General features: G+C 39.3%; 1 protein-coding gene and 1 pseudogene across 2 annotated transcripts in view; both read left to right on the forward strand.

The window, feature by feature from the left end:
* Nucleotides 1-11: 11 nt before the first annotated feature.
* On the forward strand, nucleotides 12-1,877 carry LOC126922772 (uncharacterized; annotated as a pseudogene).
* Nucleotides 1,878-11,878: 10,001 nt separating this feature from the next.
* Nucleotides 11,879-19,426, forward strand: part of LOC126922580 (uncharacterized) — a 39,353-nt gene continuing 31,805 nt past the window's right edge. The window contains exons 1-2 of one of the 2 annotated variants that reach the window (XM_050735324.1): nucleotides 11,879-12,180; nucleotides 17,394-17,613. In XM_050735324.1, the coding sequence (XP_050591281.1) occupies nucleotides 17,410-17,613 (204 nt within the window). In that variant the 5' untranslated portion in view covers nucleotides 11,879-12,180; nucleotides 17,394-17,409. Of the gene's footprint in view, nucleotides 12,181-15,517; nucleotides 16,037-17,393; nucleotides 17,614-19,426 lie in introns of those variants that run through there. The other variant, XM_050735322.1, reaches the window with a different exon arrangement.

Consider the following 19,426-nt stretch of genomic DNA (forward strand, 5'->3'; position numbering starts at 1 on the left):
GCGTTACTATCTTCGTCCACAATGTGGCGCCACGATTACTATACTGCCGGCAACTCTTAGGAAAGTAAGATTCCTGCATTTCAAGCAATGATTCATCCTTTGAATCGCCGAACCAGTCGAGTTGGCGCTGTTGTCGATGTAAAATGGAAATTCAGTTATTGATGCAGAAATGTATGTATTCCTTTGCTACGAAATATTTCCTTTTCGATACAATGAATCTGAATTTGCGTATTATACGTGTTTTATAGAGGATCAACTATACTTGTTAAACATATATATACATGCATTGAAACTTGAAGAAAGAATATAACTCTCATTGAGATCTTTTACAAGAAAAAGCGTGTTTCTCTACGGATACAAAAAGTACCTAAACAGTATCGCTCTTGATCAACCTTAAGATACACAAATGGCAAGAATGTTTATGCATTTAAATGAAGATATCTTCACCGAAAACAGGTAGGAGTTTAACATGACATCGTTCCCTATTCTCTATTGGTTGTTGATAGAGCAGACACGAATGCATTCAATTGTGACCAAAACAGGTTTTTTTCGGGACCTGCCTAGGAACAGAATGGACAGGTCGACAGGTAAAGATGCAAGATCTTGCTTGGCGCGCCATCATGCATTCACGGGAACCGTGTTCGGCATAATAATGCAACGTAATTCCAATACACTGTCTGCGTTTTGTATCTGCTGCGATCGACACGAAGAAATTATCTATCAGAAACATCTCTCAATACATACAATAATTGACCATGCAATTTATTTGATCAGAAAATGTTCAGCCTATAATTTTTTATTATTTATTACATGTCCACATTAACGGTTCGATGTTACGATTGCTTGAAAAGGCTTCTTGTGCTCTGCTGACATAACAAGACGACGTACTCGCTAGTCTGAAAGATTTGGGATAATCGACGCCTTGTTCACCAGATCGCGTAACCGACATCGTGATCGATGGATTCTAAGAACGAGAGAAGCAATGAAATTAATCACGCGTGCTTACTGTATCGTGTTTCTTGTTCTCAATTAATTTGCAACAATCGACGACACGCGTACAGTTATCTTTCTCAATTGCAACCAAACGACGTCATGATTGTTTGGATCAACGATTAAATAACGCGTCTATTCTGTTCCTCAGAGACGAAACGAATTTTTATTTCGTTTACTATATCTGATCGCTGGAGTTGCACGTGTTGCCGTAATCACGTCTCACTGTCGTCCTACGCGGGAAAGGAACCAACTTTTCATTCGCCATGTCTCGCAGCTGTTCACCGGTCGCGATAACGTGGGCGACGGCGACCTCACTCAACGAAAACTTTATATTTTCGAAAGGTGAGCAAAAATCATGAATTTCTAGCCTTCGTACCACCCACGAGATGGTGGCACCCACGTTTTTCCAGGCACCTGCGCGATCATGTCGATATCCTATTGGTCAACACGGGTTGATCGATCGCTCGATACCGCCTCTGACGTAACACTACGCGTTTGAATCTCGTCTTTTCAACAGCCTGTCGTTCGATATTCAAACTCGCCTTTATTAATCTATAAACTGCTTTTATGTTCATTTATTTATTATATGAGATAAATTTTTTTACACAGAGAAAAAGAATAGGGATATAAAATTAAGGTAGAAACGAAAATGACAAAAATTAGTGTTAGATTATTGTTTCTTCACAGTTAAAATAAGACTAAATAGACAAACTGTATCAGTGACTCTGAAGAAAGTAGAATTTTTCATATTGATTTAAAGATAATTGAAAGCAAACTTCAAATTCTTGTTCCCGTTTCAATTACAGAATCTCATAACGTATTACTTTGGTATATCAATGAAATTATTGGTTGTAAATGTGTCAGAAGGTGTATTGGCAGACTAAGTAAGATCAACCAATAGATAAACTTTATTGAATATCAATTGAGAGATCATAACGATACAAAAATAGAATTTGAAAATTCAAAGTATATCCATGTAACAATATACAATAAGTATATAATATCAAAGTATACAATATAATACATTTTCAAGAAAGAAAAAGACGAAATTGTGATAGATTCTATCGCACATTAGCTGTAATAACTGTCGAAACATCAGACCATAATAATTCATCGCGTGTGTCGCAAGCGGAAGTAAAGAAACCGATGCCAGATCACGATCCGCTTTTGTCGAACCGCGGTACAATATGACATCGGGTTCTCATGTACTCGCCACGTCGCGTCGGTGCGACAATAAACACGCGGTTTACGGCCGCAACATCGCACATGTGTTCACGTCTACACGCGCTTACGCATTTACGTACGCGTAAAGAGCTGGCTGGCGTGAGTACACAGGAAACGTGCAGCCCTATACTACCCGCATGGCTCGGAATGCACGAGAATAGAATCGCGTCCGACCATACATGTGCGTATCTTAGTCCGCGTACGAGTCTTGGTGCACAATAGCAACGACACCCACTAGTGCTCGTGCACACGATAGAATTTATGTTTGTCAGCGTGCTGGATGGATGTAGTATCAGTCGACGCGCGTATATTATAATACTCGCTTAACTACATCCTCCGTACGTACGATCGACCATACGTGTACGTTATACATCGTTGTGGAGTGTACACCTGTGTGCATGAAACAGGCATGTAAGTACAATGCTCGTGTATACGATACAGGTTGTTCCTCGACCCGAGTGTACGGTGACTAGGCGGAAAGACGATTTCTTCGCGGAAAGAGATGGAAGACTGATATATTCCCGCATTGGGATCGTTTAATTAGCTAGCTGTATAATTAGGTGCTTTCTGTTTACCGATTTACGTATATGTGCCGTTGATTCACGTGCCACAAAGAGGACTTTTTAGCTTTCTAAAAGAAGAGCGCACGACCGTGTGATTTTCGTCGACAATCAGGAAAGTAAGACCAGCACGATTTCGACATTAATCAATGTTAAATTTCTTCGACGTCGACTTTCTTCCTTTCCCCTCGTGTATTAATATGTGTAATATGTTCCCTCCTTTGCGCAGATCGAAGCTCACCATCGACGTTGCTTTTTATGCCACCGAATCGAATTCCTACACCTTTTAGCCTGACGCCCCAAGCAACGGAAGTCTTGCCGGTTCTCCCGTTTAACCGGCCTGCACATGTGTGCGCGCTGCACGTGTTTCTATCGTGCGTGTCCCGTTTGACACTGGTGTGCGGGTTGATTGTGTCGCATGTGAGGTTGCTTCGTGAGGTATTATGCTCCTTCTTGGTCGTTACCTTGTCAGGAATTCAAACGGAAGCCCGACTAGTTGTGCCTAAGGTACTCTCGTCGAGGAATCTCTTCGATTACTTTCGATCAAGAGTACCACCGATCAGGATCGATTTTGCCATGTAATAACTTTGTAAATAATGCTGTAATCTAGACATTTATCGATACAGCATCAAGAGAAATTACGTATCTTAATGGGAAAGTTGTAGATGTAGTATCAACAACATTTATGCTCCATTATTGAGATCTTCTTCGTGAATCTGATGACTGGATCGAATATTTTTGTTAATTAACGCTTGCATGAAAAATTCATATTACATACGGTGTACGAAATCCATCGGAAGTGGCACGAGATTTTATGACTTCATTTCCAATGCAAATGATCCTCGTGGCTCGTTGATTCTTCACGTGGAATTGTTTCAATTCGAAATCAACATAGACGAAGAAGATTTCATGTCAAAATTCCTGGACAAAGGTCCTGATTCTTTGAAAATACTCAATTAATACTCAATTAATAAATAAACTATGGATGCCTACGTATAGGTAAGAAATCTAAACGTGCAAAAACCACGATAATATACATAGTACAGAAAATATCCAATGCATAAAAAGAATCGCAATCTATTGATGAATTACTCGTGAACAATTAATGTGGCCTTCTCTATAGACGATAGCAAATTAACAGTCAGAGATTTCACCGCGTTCCGCATGAACTTCCACACGAAGATCATATTCAGCTATACATATAGCATAAGTACATACTCAGCTTCGTGTCAGGTGGTTCCTCTCTATCACACAAGCGCATCTTAGATTAGTACCAAGAAAATAATCGCAAGACAACTACCACCATCCGCAGCATATTCGCGGTTCCCATCCATCTCGCAGAAACAATAGGTCGTTCGACGAAGAAAAAGAGAGAGAGGGTTGCCGCTTTCCTTTCTCAGACACTCAAGGCAAGGAACGACGACCGCTAAACACAGGCAAGCTTTCGAGACGCGTGATCCTGAAAGCAAGAAGAAGGGAATATTTTAGAATGCAAGGCTCTAATTGGTAACGTCAATTACTTTATAAATAATAACGGATCTACAACTTATAGAAAATTAACGTTCTTCCGGTCAGACAGCAAGATTTCTCGATGGATAAAAACGAGTGAAAGTGAGGTCTCGTAATAAAGGGTATCGGGGAAACAGAGGAAGAAAATACTGGAATGCGAAGCTTTCGAGTTGCGTGATCTCGAAAGCAAGAGTAGAAGAAAATGCTATGGAAAATAGACTAGAAACCAGTGGAAATAAGGCGAATTCGCGCGACCAGAACCATAGAAGCGGTGAATATATGTATGCAACGAAGAGTTAATTTGCCTCTCTCACGCAATTCAGGAAGGCCGTTATTCGCGAAGGACGCTTCCCACGTTATTCGCGTCAGATGTGCGCTACTGGACTCTCGTCCCGTCTAGGGGCATGGTCGAAAAACATTTTTTGAGCAGCGTTTAAACGACCAATTTAGCCCCTTAATTATACCGAAGGAAGTTTTATTTAATATTTAAGTACCGGCGATGAATCTACAAATTGCCATTGGTATAAACGAATTTCTTGCGCAGGAATGTCGAGGATTACATTCATCGCTTCGTATTATCTTGTAAAGAGAGTAGGATTACGCTTTCTGCCTTTGAAGTGAATAATCGAGTCATATTTACGCGAAATGAAAGTACGAGTCTCATCTGAATGACCTTGCCAGTCCAATATGTTTTGACTCTAACATCTAAGATTCTTGTTATGCCGAGGAAAGGTTACAATAGAACTCATCGACAAGTAATCTATTCATATAAATGTAATCCATGTAATGGAAGTTCAATAATTTCTCCCACTACTTACTTACTTTCCGTTCACATAGTACGAACTCATGGTCAGATAATTGAATTTAATCAGGAATTCATTTAACCTACTGCCATACTAATTTTGCACACTAAATGTTTTTATGTATACTATTTTTCCTCGCGTATATGGAAAATGCTAAACAATAGCCACTGATGGATTCACGAATTTTATAAACTTTCATTTCAAAATATATAACATAGCTTTCCTCTAAATTTGACAAACCACAATATCTCAGATCGCCTGGCGAACGACCGTGCACTCTGCAGTACCATACGTACAAATAGATTAATCGGCAACTGATTGAAATTTCGTTTCAATTAATGAAATTCTGTTTTATCAATTGAAAGGAAGTATTTGGATTAAGATGTTAGTTAAGGAAACACCTGGGACCCGAATTCGATGAGCCTCGTCTCGGTTCGCCGAGGTCACACGAAACGGTCACGCACTACCAGTTGCAAGGTATGGGTGTCGAAACGCCTATAATGCTCCAGATGTTTGGATTTCCAGATTCTTCATGGCGCTTTATATCTCTTTATTCTATCTAAGATTCTTATTATTCGATTTTATGTATACTGAAATTTGAAATTTTTTCAATTTTCCACATGAAGAAAATGGATGTTTCTCGTCAAACGATTTGGCTGTAGTAAAACTCACATATCGTTTCATCATGTCCGAGAACCGAGAGATTTCGTACCGGAAATTTGAAATTCTTAAGCAATGAAAGTATCGAGCGTTTAGCACGGTCACATACTGTGCGCGCCGGAAATGCATAACACAGCGTGGTGAAAACTCGATCGCACCTTCATCATATCCTGAAATTAGTAAACAGGCTGCAAGTTCCCAGAGTTGAAAGGAACAGGTTTCACCGTGATTAGAATTCTGGCACTTGGCTAATGCTTTATGTCACCTGTTTCTTCATTACGTAAACATTTTCCCACACGATGTATTTAAAAATTTCATATCGAAAGTCTTTTGAAAACTATTCTTTTAAGGATTTTTAATTGAATATTATTCCTCCATTCGTATCGAAGATATTCAAGTCTAATGAATTAAGCTAAATCAATTTGTTTCACGTAACTGCTCGAGAACCTTTCTAAGTTACACGCGATCTGTCTGATCGAAGATTGCAGGAAGACTTCGTTGCAAGAAGACTTCGTGGCCTCGAACCAATTGCCCGTTTCTCCAACTCATACCGCGGAAATGTTCGATTTGCAGCGAAGAATTACTTCTGCTGACTCGCTTGCCGGAAACGTCGATGCCCTTATCATACCTTGTATGGAATTATTTCTTCTAAAAATTCGTGTCACGTATGCCACGACTGGTTAATAAATATACTAGAAAGCTTCGAGACGAATTCGTATGATACGTGAGCGTATATAATTACACCGATATTCTCGTTTCCAGCGTGGCAATCGTTAAATGATACATGGTATAGATCCACGATCATTTCACGTGGCTATACCTTATTTACCGTCGTCACCTATCGTGTACAGTTATCGCAGCTTGCACGAGCCTCGTTTTGATCGAAGATCAACAAATGAACTGTGATTTATTGATCGTGGTCGTAGTGTTAGTATTTCGAGATACCGTCGGGTCCTGTAGTAGCAAACAGATGTCAGATATGTACGTGACAAAACGCGCGACTCAATAATCGTTTACGTGTGTTGTGACACGGGCAGCTCGTGCCAATGAATTGCAATGGATCTGCAGTTTCAAACAGTAGTTTTGAAATTCCCTTGGCGAATAATCATAATCCCGGTTCATCGTCCCGTGTAATTTCCCGTAGCTTTTCGCAAACCCCGTAACGAATGATGCATGAAATAACGGCACTCGAATATCGAGTTAATTAATTGCATCTTCGTTATATACAACCGAAAGCAGCCATTCCTACGTTCTTGCTGATTTAGAAGAATTTGTAGTCGGTGCGTGTCTACGCAATTTTGCGTGCGGTTAGTGGACACGCATGCACACGAAACGCAATGGTTGACACAGCAAGATACGAGACTTTGTGCAAGCGAGGCAGTTGCGTGCACGCTGAAAAGTATTCGGTAGCAGAATTTAGACGCGGAGACGATTTTCAGTAATTGAGATTGTTTCTTGCGACGATTCGTAGATTTTTAGTTCATGGTTAACGGGACTAAATCATTGTAGCGCGTAGCGGTATATGAGGATAGCGTGCAGAGGATCATGCTTGAAAATGTGAAGAGCATTAAAATCAAGGCATTGTGCTTTAGTATTAACCTAGTGGCAATAGACTATAGATAGAAGGGTAATATAGTTCACGGAGCTTCCCTGGCAATTTTTATTTTCATCGTTACGGTTAGGTAGGCGAGAATCCGGCGGAAGTGGAAGCGATTTAGGTGTTACACTGCTGCAGTGCCGGAAATACACGGACAGACCCTGTGGAACAAATCGAAGCTCCATTGTTCGTCGCGAAATCGCGCTTGTAAACCCGGAAGTGAGGGCTCGTTTCCGGAAGAAGGTGAAAAAATGTCTGAGAGATTGCGAGTCTAATGAGACAGAAAGTGATGGTACTGTTCACCTTCCCTGTTGAAACAATTCGTACGGTACCGCTTCTAATTTCTAATGGATCGTCTCCGCCGTTTAGTCACGGTTTGATTGATAATCGCAACGAGATGGAATCGTAACGGGAGAAACGAGGAAATTCGAGTTTCGCACGTTGTCGCTGGTGTCACTCCGCTTATTAGATTCTGTCAGGAAGATATACGAGCTGTTCCACAAAAGACATTATTGGTTCCTGGCGTCGTTTCCTCTTTCATCACGATGCTTTTACGTGTAATCATACTAAAGTGGCTTCGTTACATGAAAATGCAGAAATAACGATCCGATGTGTGTTTGCGTGCAAGGGTGGAAGGTGCAACGATCGAGCCGCTCCCTTTGTAAGGCGCGGCCCTTTCAAGGGTGTGGTGTTTGCTACACGACAATGCCACGTCTGCTCCCTTATTTCTAAGCCTCGTTTTGTAAATTTGCGTTGGTACAACGTGTCCTGTTTAATAAAAAAACAAAGCATCGTTCGTAGAGCTCACGTTAATTTATGGAGATGAATAAAAGTAGCGATACAGAATAACATCTCTTGTCTGGTAATGTCCCGTATTAATTTGTAAAAATGTGATTCTTTATGTTTTTTTTTTTTATAAAATATGATTTACAAGGGTTGAAAACAGTTATGATATTAATATTGATCTTAAAACAGTAGAATTTTTATTTTACTTTAATCTCGAAATTCATATTTTACGTAAAAATATTAATAAAAAATTGTAGGTTTTACAAAACACGGGAATTTACAGAGAAATCTGATCAGTGCCGATACTCTTATTCATCAGTGTAAACTGTAAACTTAATTCCCATTCGCATGACTCTTCTGTTTGGCGATACATACATATTACCAGCAGTTTATAATATTACACGTCTGAAGTACATAAATTATTTCCACGTAATACGTGTTAATTACAGTTGTATATGAACTTTGAACTTTCTACGAACTTTTCTGTTACAACTTTTTTCCAATTTGTCGAGTCTATATTTTACACTTTCCACGTGCGTCGTTCAACGTGTTACATAGTACGAGTACATCTTGGATGAAAGCCGCGCTGTTCGCGAACGACAGGATGATGTACGTTTTGATTCTTCGGTTACGATAGATCCGCGCGGAAAGACGATTTATACTCTCGCGGCGTCTTATTGTCAGCGAATGTTTGTCAGTGGACGATCAGAATTGTTTACCCTATGACATACTCGTCGGTCTCTTAGTCATAACTTATTCGTCATATGATATTCAACGAGCTACGTATAGCGGCGTAAACGTGACGTACGTTTAAGATAAAAAGTCTTAACAATGGAACATGACCGTATGCCTCATCTTAGAATTATCAATCATATTTGTCGAACCTGAGATACGCCTCGAATTTCTTCCTTGGTCTTAACAGGAAGTAAAAAGATTAAGTCGAATTTCTATACGCATTGATGCACTTATCAGAAAGAGAAAATGATTAAAAATACTACTTAAAATTGAAGAAACAAGGAAAGATTAAGTGTTACTATTTACTGGTAGATATACATGTAATATATTTATTGCTATTTTTAGCGTTAATTATCGAGTAGTGTTGGTGATTTAATTATTCCACTTTAGTTTCTATGCGATTCGATGAAATAATTTAGAGAGACAAATCAGTAGGCAGCGTATTGAAACAAATATTATTACTTAAAATAGAAAGATTTTTAATGAAAGAAGAATTTAAGAATGCTCGGTTGTATTTGTATTTAATGGTAGATGTAGTAGTACAAAGCAATATATGTATTGGAACAGACACTAAAAATAAGTAATGAGAGAAAAAACGCAATTCGAAGGGGTGGTTAGTCTTATTTTAGTAGCAACGACTGTGCTAAATTCTTTTTGACGATAATAGTAATTTCGTGATCTGTCAGGGGTCTCTTCATACCATTTACACGTTCGTTGCCCCTCGTTGCCCTCTGTCAACTCTGTCTGAAGAAATCGGAAAGTTCACGAAGCGTGTAATGTAAGTCAATGGTCGGATAGAATGCAAGAGGTGTTCTATATGTGCACAACCACTCCCGAATTGCCGATCCTATAAACTCGGGATCAATTAATCTATTACGTAACGTGTATACCATTCAGAGTAAGTAATTACAAACTTTTGTCGTTAATTAAACGCGCTTGGCGTAACGCTCGAATTCCTCGTGTCACTTGTAAACATTCCGTTCGAATAGTTTCAGCGTAATCTGTTTTCTTTTATAATAAATTCAAATACTTCCGCTGTGCATAATTTTTCAAAGGCATGGATTATTTCTTGACACGTTTTCAAGACAAGATGTGGTCTCAGGAACGGAAATTGGTCGTTTACTAAGTGCAGCATTTAATACCTGGAGTATGACTGGACTAGTTTCGCCCGTCTTGAATAACTTTTCCTTTTTCGCCTGACTTGATGGCCTAAACTGACGAGCACTTAGGAGATTAATCGTCATTAATTAATGTATGTTCTCTGCTATCTGTAAATTTTCATTGTTATAAAAAAATATATATTTGTTTTAATATGAACTATGAATAAACAATCCCAGAATATAAGTATATAAACTCAGAAATAAAAGATAGAGAAAATACAAATCAGCCTTTCATTTGTTTTTCAACTTTATGATAGTCAATTATCTACAACTTATGGTACTCCAAAATTGGCACCAGTAACGGTAGGCTTTCTAATTTATAATATTTCGATGTTTTATTCGTAAGATAAAATTTTAAACTGGATCTGAAAGACACTTCCTCTTTACTTTCAGAAATAACCGATACATTCGTTGAAGTGGATCTTAAAGTAATGGCGGCGTCAGACAGCTTCGCGATGAAAGCAACACTCCTGGGAATGAAGAACTCATCGAAGAAATATCTCCTGAACTAGATGCCGTCGGCAAATCTTGTTATAGTGGATGCCGCGGGATATGCAATCGAGAGATATCCCGCGGTGCTTCTTTCGATCCACTTAAAATTTTTTGGGCCCCGTTACTCCGGTTTTCTTGCGCTACTTGCATCAGGAGAATGCTCGCGTAACAGACTACTCGTACTTCGTATACGAAACACTTACTCTTCCTAAGAACATCTCGTAAAAGTACATATTAGATCGTGATAACACGCAGTCTGCAATTTCTAATTAATTTTTTCATTTCTTAAACATAAGTATTTTTAATTTTATATTTGGTACAAGTTTTGGAAAATTTCCCTGTTCTCTGTGTTTCCTTATTATATCTTAAACGTAATTATATTGAATTTAGGTATTTACAGTATTTATTGATCGGATAAGTTATTAAAAAATTAAGTCGTTCGGAAAAACGATCCAAGGATTTTCAATGAATAGGAAAATTATCGATGGACACGATTAGTAAACAGTTTTGTTTCATCATGATCTCGTCCAATTATCTCGACGCGTGTTAAACCTTAACAAACAATATGACGTTATCAGGTTAGTGTACAGTTGCAGACGCAGAAAACAACACCCATGGGAAAGGACACGAACTCGTCGATGACCATGGGGAAAGAGTCCACTTGATGTTGGGGGTCCCTTTGAATGCATGCAGCACGGCACTGTCCCGGAAATCAGTCCCGTCACGCAGGCCGGAAACTGGACGATGCCACGTTGCTGGATTGACATTAAATCCCATCAACCATTCTCTCTGTTCGAAGCAATTATGCATTCCATGTTAACGTATTACAAATTACAAATTAAGCTTGATTTTCGTGATGCGCTTAATAGTTCATCTAATTTAAAAACGCAAATTTCTAAAAATATTCGTATAACACACTAACTATAAATCACCAATACACGTATAAGGTATGTATCGTAGCATTTCTCCATTCTCAAGAATTGTTTCTCTAGTATCAAAGCTCGGAGAAGTCTCATCGATACTTCTCTCTTCCCAGATTTCTCTTCGAACTGCACGAATGAAGGCTGCAATTGGTCCATCAAAATCGAATTCCACATCAACTGCATATAATATGGTGCTTTGTCGGCTCGCTTCCGCCACAGGTCCCGTAGCCTGAAATTTAAAGATCCTCAGAGGTAACATTATTTTCAGGTCGTAACACTCAGTTTAAGACGATATTCGGTTTCGGTACGGACGAACAGGTTCGCCTTGCAAGGTGAGATGCGTGCTTCTCCCGTTCTTTCATTCTCTTCCACCTTCTCCGTCTGACCATTTTCGTCTCCTACCTATACAACCCTCTACATTCGTCAACGTGTTTTTTCCAACAGTGTGGGTACCTATGAATACACGTACGCGCGTGTGCAGGTGTACGATGGGCGTACGCCGTGCAGCTTGCAAAGAATTGCACACGAAGGAAGAGACTCGCCTGTGGGAAAGTAACGCAACACCATGAGAGCCAGCGACCTGGACCGCTGCTGCCAAACTCCCATAGCGGCGTATGCATGCCATAGCAGCGTGCTCGTGGTGCTGGACGTGCTTGTTGCGTGCACGAGGATAAAGTGGCTGACCACCGTGGTTCCGATATGCTCTCTGACTTCGTTCTAGCCGAGTTCCCGTCCCTGGTAAGCTTGTTCCTGCTGTATGAATTGGTAAAAACATTTTCATTCATTGAATATCGACCTCGGATTACAGTTTAGCAGAGGTACTATTAGAATCTTAATTCCTACTGATTGACAATTTCCGAATTGTAAATATATGTATGTATGTATTGCATCTTAAGAACTTGTATTTTGGTATTTTTCATTCATCTTATTTAAATTTGGGATTATAGTTTAACATGAATAGTATAATGATGTAACATGATATGATACAAAATATTATTTCAAATTATAGCTACGATATATATATATAAACATCTTTTCATGTCTCCTAGGAAGGATTTTTGTTTCCTATAATGTAATGTTCCTTTAGCCAAGACTTCTGAATTTTTCTTAGTGATTTATGAGGATTTAAACGTCTCATAAGCGATTCACGATGATTTTATTTTCTAAAATTTGGAACATTCCAAGCCTGGAAGAGATCCGAATCACGGATCCGAGACACGATGACGAGCTGCATCTATGATAAATGAGCGAATCGAAAGTCGCACTCGAGTGCTCCTTTCGCATGACATACAAGTTTCAGAGTTATCTACCGATTGCAGCTGCGACGGGAGTGATCTAGTTGCCGTAGCTAATTGAATTTTCTCCTTGAGATCGTCGCGAACGAAGCCAGACAGCCGAGGGAAATGCTTCTCACAGGAGGCTCGTTGTTCGCGACAAAAGGCAAGAGTGTTGCACCAGGGAATCGCGATATCACGCGTGGCTGAGACTCCACGGCTTTCACGTTGCGATATATTTACTCGACATTCCTCTACTTAAGGGTTGAGATGTCTATAAAATCCTTCTGACGGTACCGACAGTGGTATCAGAATGTTTTACGCTCTTCACGGGTCTTCGACCTCTAATGTGAAAAACACACAATTATGATAGGAAGAGAGTCTTGTCAATTGAATAATTTATTTAATCCACCTATAAATCATAGAATTACTTGGTAAATGGTTGAGTAGTCTCTATTAACTATAGCTACAAATTTAATAAATGGAGACTATCGGTTTCAAAATTCTTATTCAGATATTTTTAATATATGTATAACTATATCATATCTACTTTAAATAACTCGACCACCCCATAGAACGTCCCTTGCAAGGTAAAACCCACGCAGGTATAATGATACGCTTCCTCTTCGTCTTTTCTACGTTTCAGCATGCAACCTGCACTCTACCCAAGGACCAATCGGTTCCGCTCATGTTGATTCTTTTCGCAGTCTTTGTGAACGAGCGAAGTGGCACTCACGAACAAACGTGTGAAGCATTTTCACCTGTTCAAAGGCGATACTTGCGGAATCCGTAGGATCTCAGACGAAAGAGAAGCTCCGCGTTACGTCGCGAGAGAAATCAGTAAAAAGATTATCACTGGTAAGAAGGAAATTGCCCTAGTCGTTTCCGGAATGAAAGCAAACGCATAACTTTCTTTCGTCTTCTGCTCGAGGGATCGCGTTTATTCAATTTAGATCGTATCTGGAACACTGGAAAACGAAATGTTTTTCAATCGAGTCTTAATCTAGGAAATAATCATAAGTTTTTCATAAGTGTAGACATTTCTGTCTAAGCTACGGACATTTTCGTAGTTGTACTCCTACATGAAGAACAATCGTTTTTCTTCGAAGAAATTAACACGAAATTTTTTCCCTCGGGGTATAATCGACGCCCATACATTCATGGATTTTATGTGATTACGTAGGAAGCACTACTTCTCGTCTTTATGTAATTCTTTTTCTCTTTCTTCAATATAGGCACCGTCGCATGACTAAAATATCGCCTTCTATAAAGGGAAGACGAAACTTCTGTATCGAAGATAACTCGTTGTCATGGTCGATTTAACTTGCGAGTCGCGAGTATCGCGTAGGAGTTTATCAGAAAGCAGCCTCTTACCAATGTTCTACATTTTCTCTAAAAGAAGATTGCCTTAAAATGTTCACTTATCAACAATTATAATAGAAGCGCATATTTAATATTATCGACATTATTAAACATCTCCCTAAATTACTTATTCCGAAAGGCTCGTTTAAAATTCATGACGTTCTTTGAAAAAATCTGATTATAACTTCGTATAGTCGTGATTTACTATCGGTTTATACTTTCTGAATTTTCTGTACGCGAAACAACGAAGACGAGATGACTGGGCGTGTGTATTCGCGGTAACCATTAGCAGCTAGACTGCATTTTTTCAGAATCTCGAAAGTCGCGCGTGACATCCATTAGTAGGTAGAACTTGTTCCAAAGACATTTGTAATTTACTTTCTTAGGAAGCTACTTGACACGTTTACGGAATTTCAATCATCATTTAAGGCGTCACATGTCACCGGTTGAAATACTTCTCACCCTATGATCGTCTCAGTAATAAATTGGAAACACCTTGTACCCACGTACTCCCAAACCTATACGAAATATAAAATACTATACCCTTCCCTTTTATTACGTCGATATTCAAATTTCATCACGTATGTTGTTCCTTATAATAAACATGCTCGTTAAGCCGACAGAAAGAAAGAATAGTTTACAAATTAGAAATCTTGTTGTACAATTCTATTTATTTCAATACAATTTTCATTTAAAAATGAACTTACTAATCTTTAGCAGATTTAGTGTACTTTCTGGATTGAATTTTAGTAGAATTAAATTGAATGTTAATAAGGTCTTTTTGATCTTCTTTACACAATGAATTTTTTGATAGCTTTGTTAAAACTTTATAGAATCATAATTATTGACAGACAATGAGATTCGTATATATTTTTGTGAATACAACTAAGCAGGTAAAACCTACGTAGAAATTTGGTATTAAAATTGGGTATTAAATATATCATAACGAGTACTATATTTTGGATATTTTTGAATACTATCTACATTCTGTGAATTTTTTCCGTGTAGACCCAATTACCAACGTAAATTTTTACAAACATAATAGAAGAGTTACATTTGCTTCTATATGATTCAAATTTATTTCGCATCAACTCATTCGTTTTTTAATATATGCACCCCAAAAGTGATGATGGCGAAGGATCAGTGAAACGAGACGAAAGCAAAGAAGGAATTAAACCCCGGACATCCTTCTGGCTTACAAACGAACGCCTACTCGTTGCTGAAAAGTTGCAAGCTTCGAGAGAAACAGAGATAGGATAAAAAGAGAGAGCAAATACCCTTCGTGGACATACGACCGTACGGTAACGAGATTCACGCCCCCGCACCAACACAGCGATAGAAAGTCGCGCGCATAGAACGTTCGGCGGGTCTCGTGCACTCGCAGGAAGGTCGTTTTCTTTCCTCTACGCCTCGTAGGCTTACTACGCCGACTTTACACGACGCGACTGCTCACGCGTCCCTTTCAGTCGTAGCGCAGCGCTCGTGGCGTGTGGAACGTCGTGCAGACGGGTGATTTCAACGCTGGACGAGGTGTCTCGTTCTTTGCTCGTTCAAGCATCGCGCGACGCGTCTCTTATTCTTATATTAAATTCGTCAAAATCATTAAAGTACTAAAAACATAAGTAAGAATAATAATTCGTGTCATAGTGAATCGTTGAGATAATTACGTGGATTTGAGGAAGGAGAAGCTTGTTCCACGAGGATTCGTCGAGTGACTTTGTATTTTTGGAAGATTTCCAACAACAGAAACTGGAGGATTTAATAGGGACTGTCTAGATAATGTGTTATTAGTCGTTGAACAATATTTGGGAGTAATTTGTTCAACAGTGTCGTAAGGTGTAATTATCATCGGATGCACTCAATGCCACTTGTTCGCCAAGTGTAAACATGATTCCCGCGCATTGACGTATGCACCGGACTGCGAGTGCGGGCTGCACTCAGCTGTGAATTGGTAAAAAGTAAGTATCCATGTGAATATTCACGGCTGTACTGCGTGATAACGTTATCGATACCGTCTGTCCTTCTCCGTAACACGTGACATTTGAATGAACATATCCCTCGTGTGTGTGTGTATATATGAGCTTCGCGGCACGCTTTTAATTAAAAGGAAATAATTAATACGGCTGATTTTGTAATATATCTAATTCAATAGATACGAATGATCTTCCATACATGGCCCGAAGTATCGAGCGTCGATGTTTAGAATGGCTGTTTATTATTAATGAGAAAAATACAGTTAACGTTGTGAGAATGGTTACCAGTTTTTTCTTGCGCTACCTTGTTATGAAAACATTTAACAATCGGGCCACGTACAGCTACCTCTTGGATGCGCATCGCGCTTCTTGCGAATGTTTAAGCTTTCGGACTTCTGGCACGCAGCTGCGTCGCCCCTTAGGCTGTTTATGTGACATTCAAGGGCTTTCCTTCTTTTGTCTATCTCTCTCGTTGCCCGACGAAATTACGACGATGCTAGCTTTTTTCCTACTAACATGTACCAGGCACAGCTTAGTAATCATCTACAGTCTTGTCGATAATTATCGAACGTCCTTCACTACGGTTGTTTCCCCTTTTCGTAGCCTTGAAAAGAGAGGCCGAACAAGCTATCAGCTACATTAAGTTTTTATCCTAAATAGATGTCACGTATACATTAGCCTATCTTAAGTAGCACCAAAGATAGCATAAAATTAGATCAACCTGTTTTCAGGATTCTTGTTAATCCTCGCTTCTAACCGACCCGTAAACTAGTTTCCTCTCTGTTATTGGATTAATTACCACAATGAAAGGCACAATTAAATGATACAACAATAAGCATTACAATGTACAATTGGAAATTGCTTCTTGGAATATTATTTGAATGAAATTATTCAATTTTAAATGTTGTTGAAAGGAGATTGAAATTCAAACGCATAGTTAAATCAGCATTTAATTTCATCTGCGTGATACTAAATGTTATTGGATGTAATTGAACTGCAGGATCCAGTCAATAGATTGATTATTAGACCAAATCGCTAGATACAATTGATTAATTATGTTTTCTGAAAATTCCTCAGTTTGTTTCTTAAGTTCAATCAGTCTTCTTTTCTTCAATTTATTTTCTAATCTTTTATGAATCTGATCTCTAGTATTCCTTAAGAGCAGAGTATATTAATTTATGTTTGATTTTACATATCTGGAATAATTCACTTTTCACAGTTAAACATTTTTAGACTTCGTCTCGATAAAGTCTATCAGTTGTTTCGCTTCTAGATATGTAGTTCGATCAACAGTTTCATATTTTGAGCAAAACTAAAGGAAACAACCGAATTTCGATTTCAGGTGAGATCAAAGAGGGATGCTGAAGCACGTGTCAGTCTCGCCGTGGCGAGGGCGAGCAGATAGCGTGAGCCTGGCTTCGAGCGGGGGTGCGAGTAGCTGCGGAAGCGGAAGTCCTACCCCTGGACACACACCTCCGCCATCAAGGGCATCTTCGTGCGCTTCGCTTGCGCCCTTAACCGCCCTTTCGAGTTTTTCTCCCGCCGACGCAACTCCACAGCAGGTAAGTCCATCAAACTACATACAACTCTTCCCTTTTCACACCGATCTCGATTGTCCCGATCAAAATAAGGTTGATCGAACCTTTTGTTCGTAATCAAATGAGGATTAAATCGAACAAAAGACCATGCTAGATGAAAAAAGTCGCGCATGAAGCAAAAAGAAAGGTCGAACGCGCCGCGGGAGGGTACAAAAAAGCAATGACGTGGTTGCTTAATGAAGCAAACGAGGAGAACAAAACGTTATCCGTGACAGGCGCTAAAACGGTTTCATGAAAACGAGAACAAAACGATTCCCTGCACTTATTAACAGCTGGACCACGTGTGTCCTTGTCCGTTCGCGCTAATGGGATTCATCGGCGGTACGTGTGTTTAATCCACGATTATTTCTGACGTAGTCATTCGCTTGATTACTATCCCGCCAAAAATAGTCGCGATTATTTTCGATTGAGTAAACAGCATTCGTGATAAAATTATTAATTGATTGAAATTATCAGTTATATTTGTAATTATTACGACATGCAAAATTTCCATTGCGTTAATCGATTCAAGATATTCCGGGATATTTCATTGGTTTTATTTGAACGTTGACAGAAGTCAGGTTTGAGATGAGGGTGAAATTCTCACGAACCGAATGTCCCCAAGTTCGTCAAGCAGCAACTGCAGGCGGTTCGGTTTCGCATCCCTTTTTGCGCGAACAGAAACATGACTCTCCGGAGGCCCTTGATCCCAGCAAGATGCCTAGGGTAGCCAGTTTAGTCCAACATCTGCGAGAAAATGAAGGACACAACTCAAACCATTTGAATATTCAAATAAAATTTCCAGCGAATATACTGCTAGTTTTTTCGTGGCGTGTAGTGTAAAATTTCGATCGAGCCAGGTTAATTGGCATTAAAGTTGATTACTCGCATACCTCGCATATTATCGTCGATATCGCTGGTATCGTTAGTGCCGACCGGCTCAGTCAATAAAAATTAGGGTCATCGCATTTAATACAATGCGAACTTTACATTATTGCCGGTCAACACCCCAGTTTCTCTAGATATTAACTACACGATTGTTGAATACATAGGTACATTGCAGAGTTTTCATTGTATTTGCGTTTGCCTGGCCCGTTTCACACGAGGCTGCGCCAAAGGTCGTTACAAAACAGCTGGATTCTTCCGTTAACTTCTTCGAGAAACCAACTGTGTATGAGCATCCTGGTCACTGATTTGTGAATATTTTTACGGCGGGTTAATCCTCTCAAATTTCACGAATCCAATTCTGTTCTTTTAGGAGAAACCATTAACGCCCCCCGATTTACATCTCCAATTCTTTATTTTTCACTTCTTCTATTAAGCTTCTACGAGAGTAAACAATTTCTTTTTTTACCTAACAATTTCTTAATTACCTAAATACGTTGATTAAATCTTAATTTTTTACGAGTTTTCTACTAAATTTTAATTTTTGACTTTCGTACAGTTCAATTAACAGTTTCGTGTCTCTAGCGAGAATAAAAAACAAATTCGTTAATGATAGTTTCACGAACTTGTAGAAAACCTGTCATTGTTTTCTTTTTTTCAAAGGAAGATGTATATCACCCTTAAGGTTGAAATTTTTTTTTTTTCTTTCGGTGTCTTCCAATGGGCGAAGTTCATCTTCGTCGTACGTCCCGTAGTTTTTGTTCATGGAACCAGGAATTCTCTGTGAGAACCCCGCATGCCAAGGCGTCGCACATTGCGGCCAACTCACAATGTGAAGTGAAAAACTATACATACCGCCGTAACCCTGATGGATCCACTTAATCGCACTTGCTCCCTGCCTACCGACCTTCGT

Source organism: Bombus affinis, chromosome 12 (genome assembly GCF_024516045.1).
Source record: "Bombus affinis isolate iyBomAffi1 chromosome 12, iyBomAffi1.2, whole genome shotgun sequence".
NCBI lineage: Eukaryota > Metazoa > Arthropoda > Insecta > Hymenoptera > Apidae > Bombus > Bombus affinis.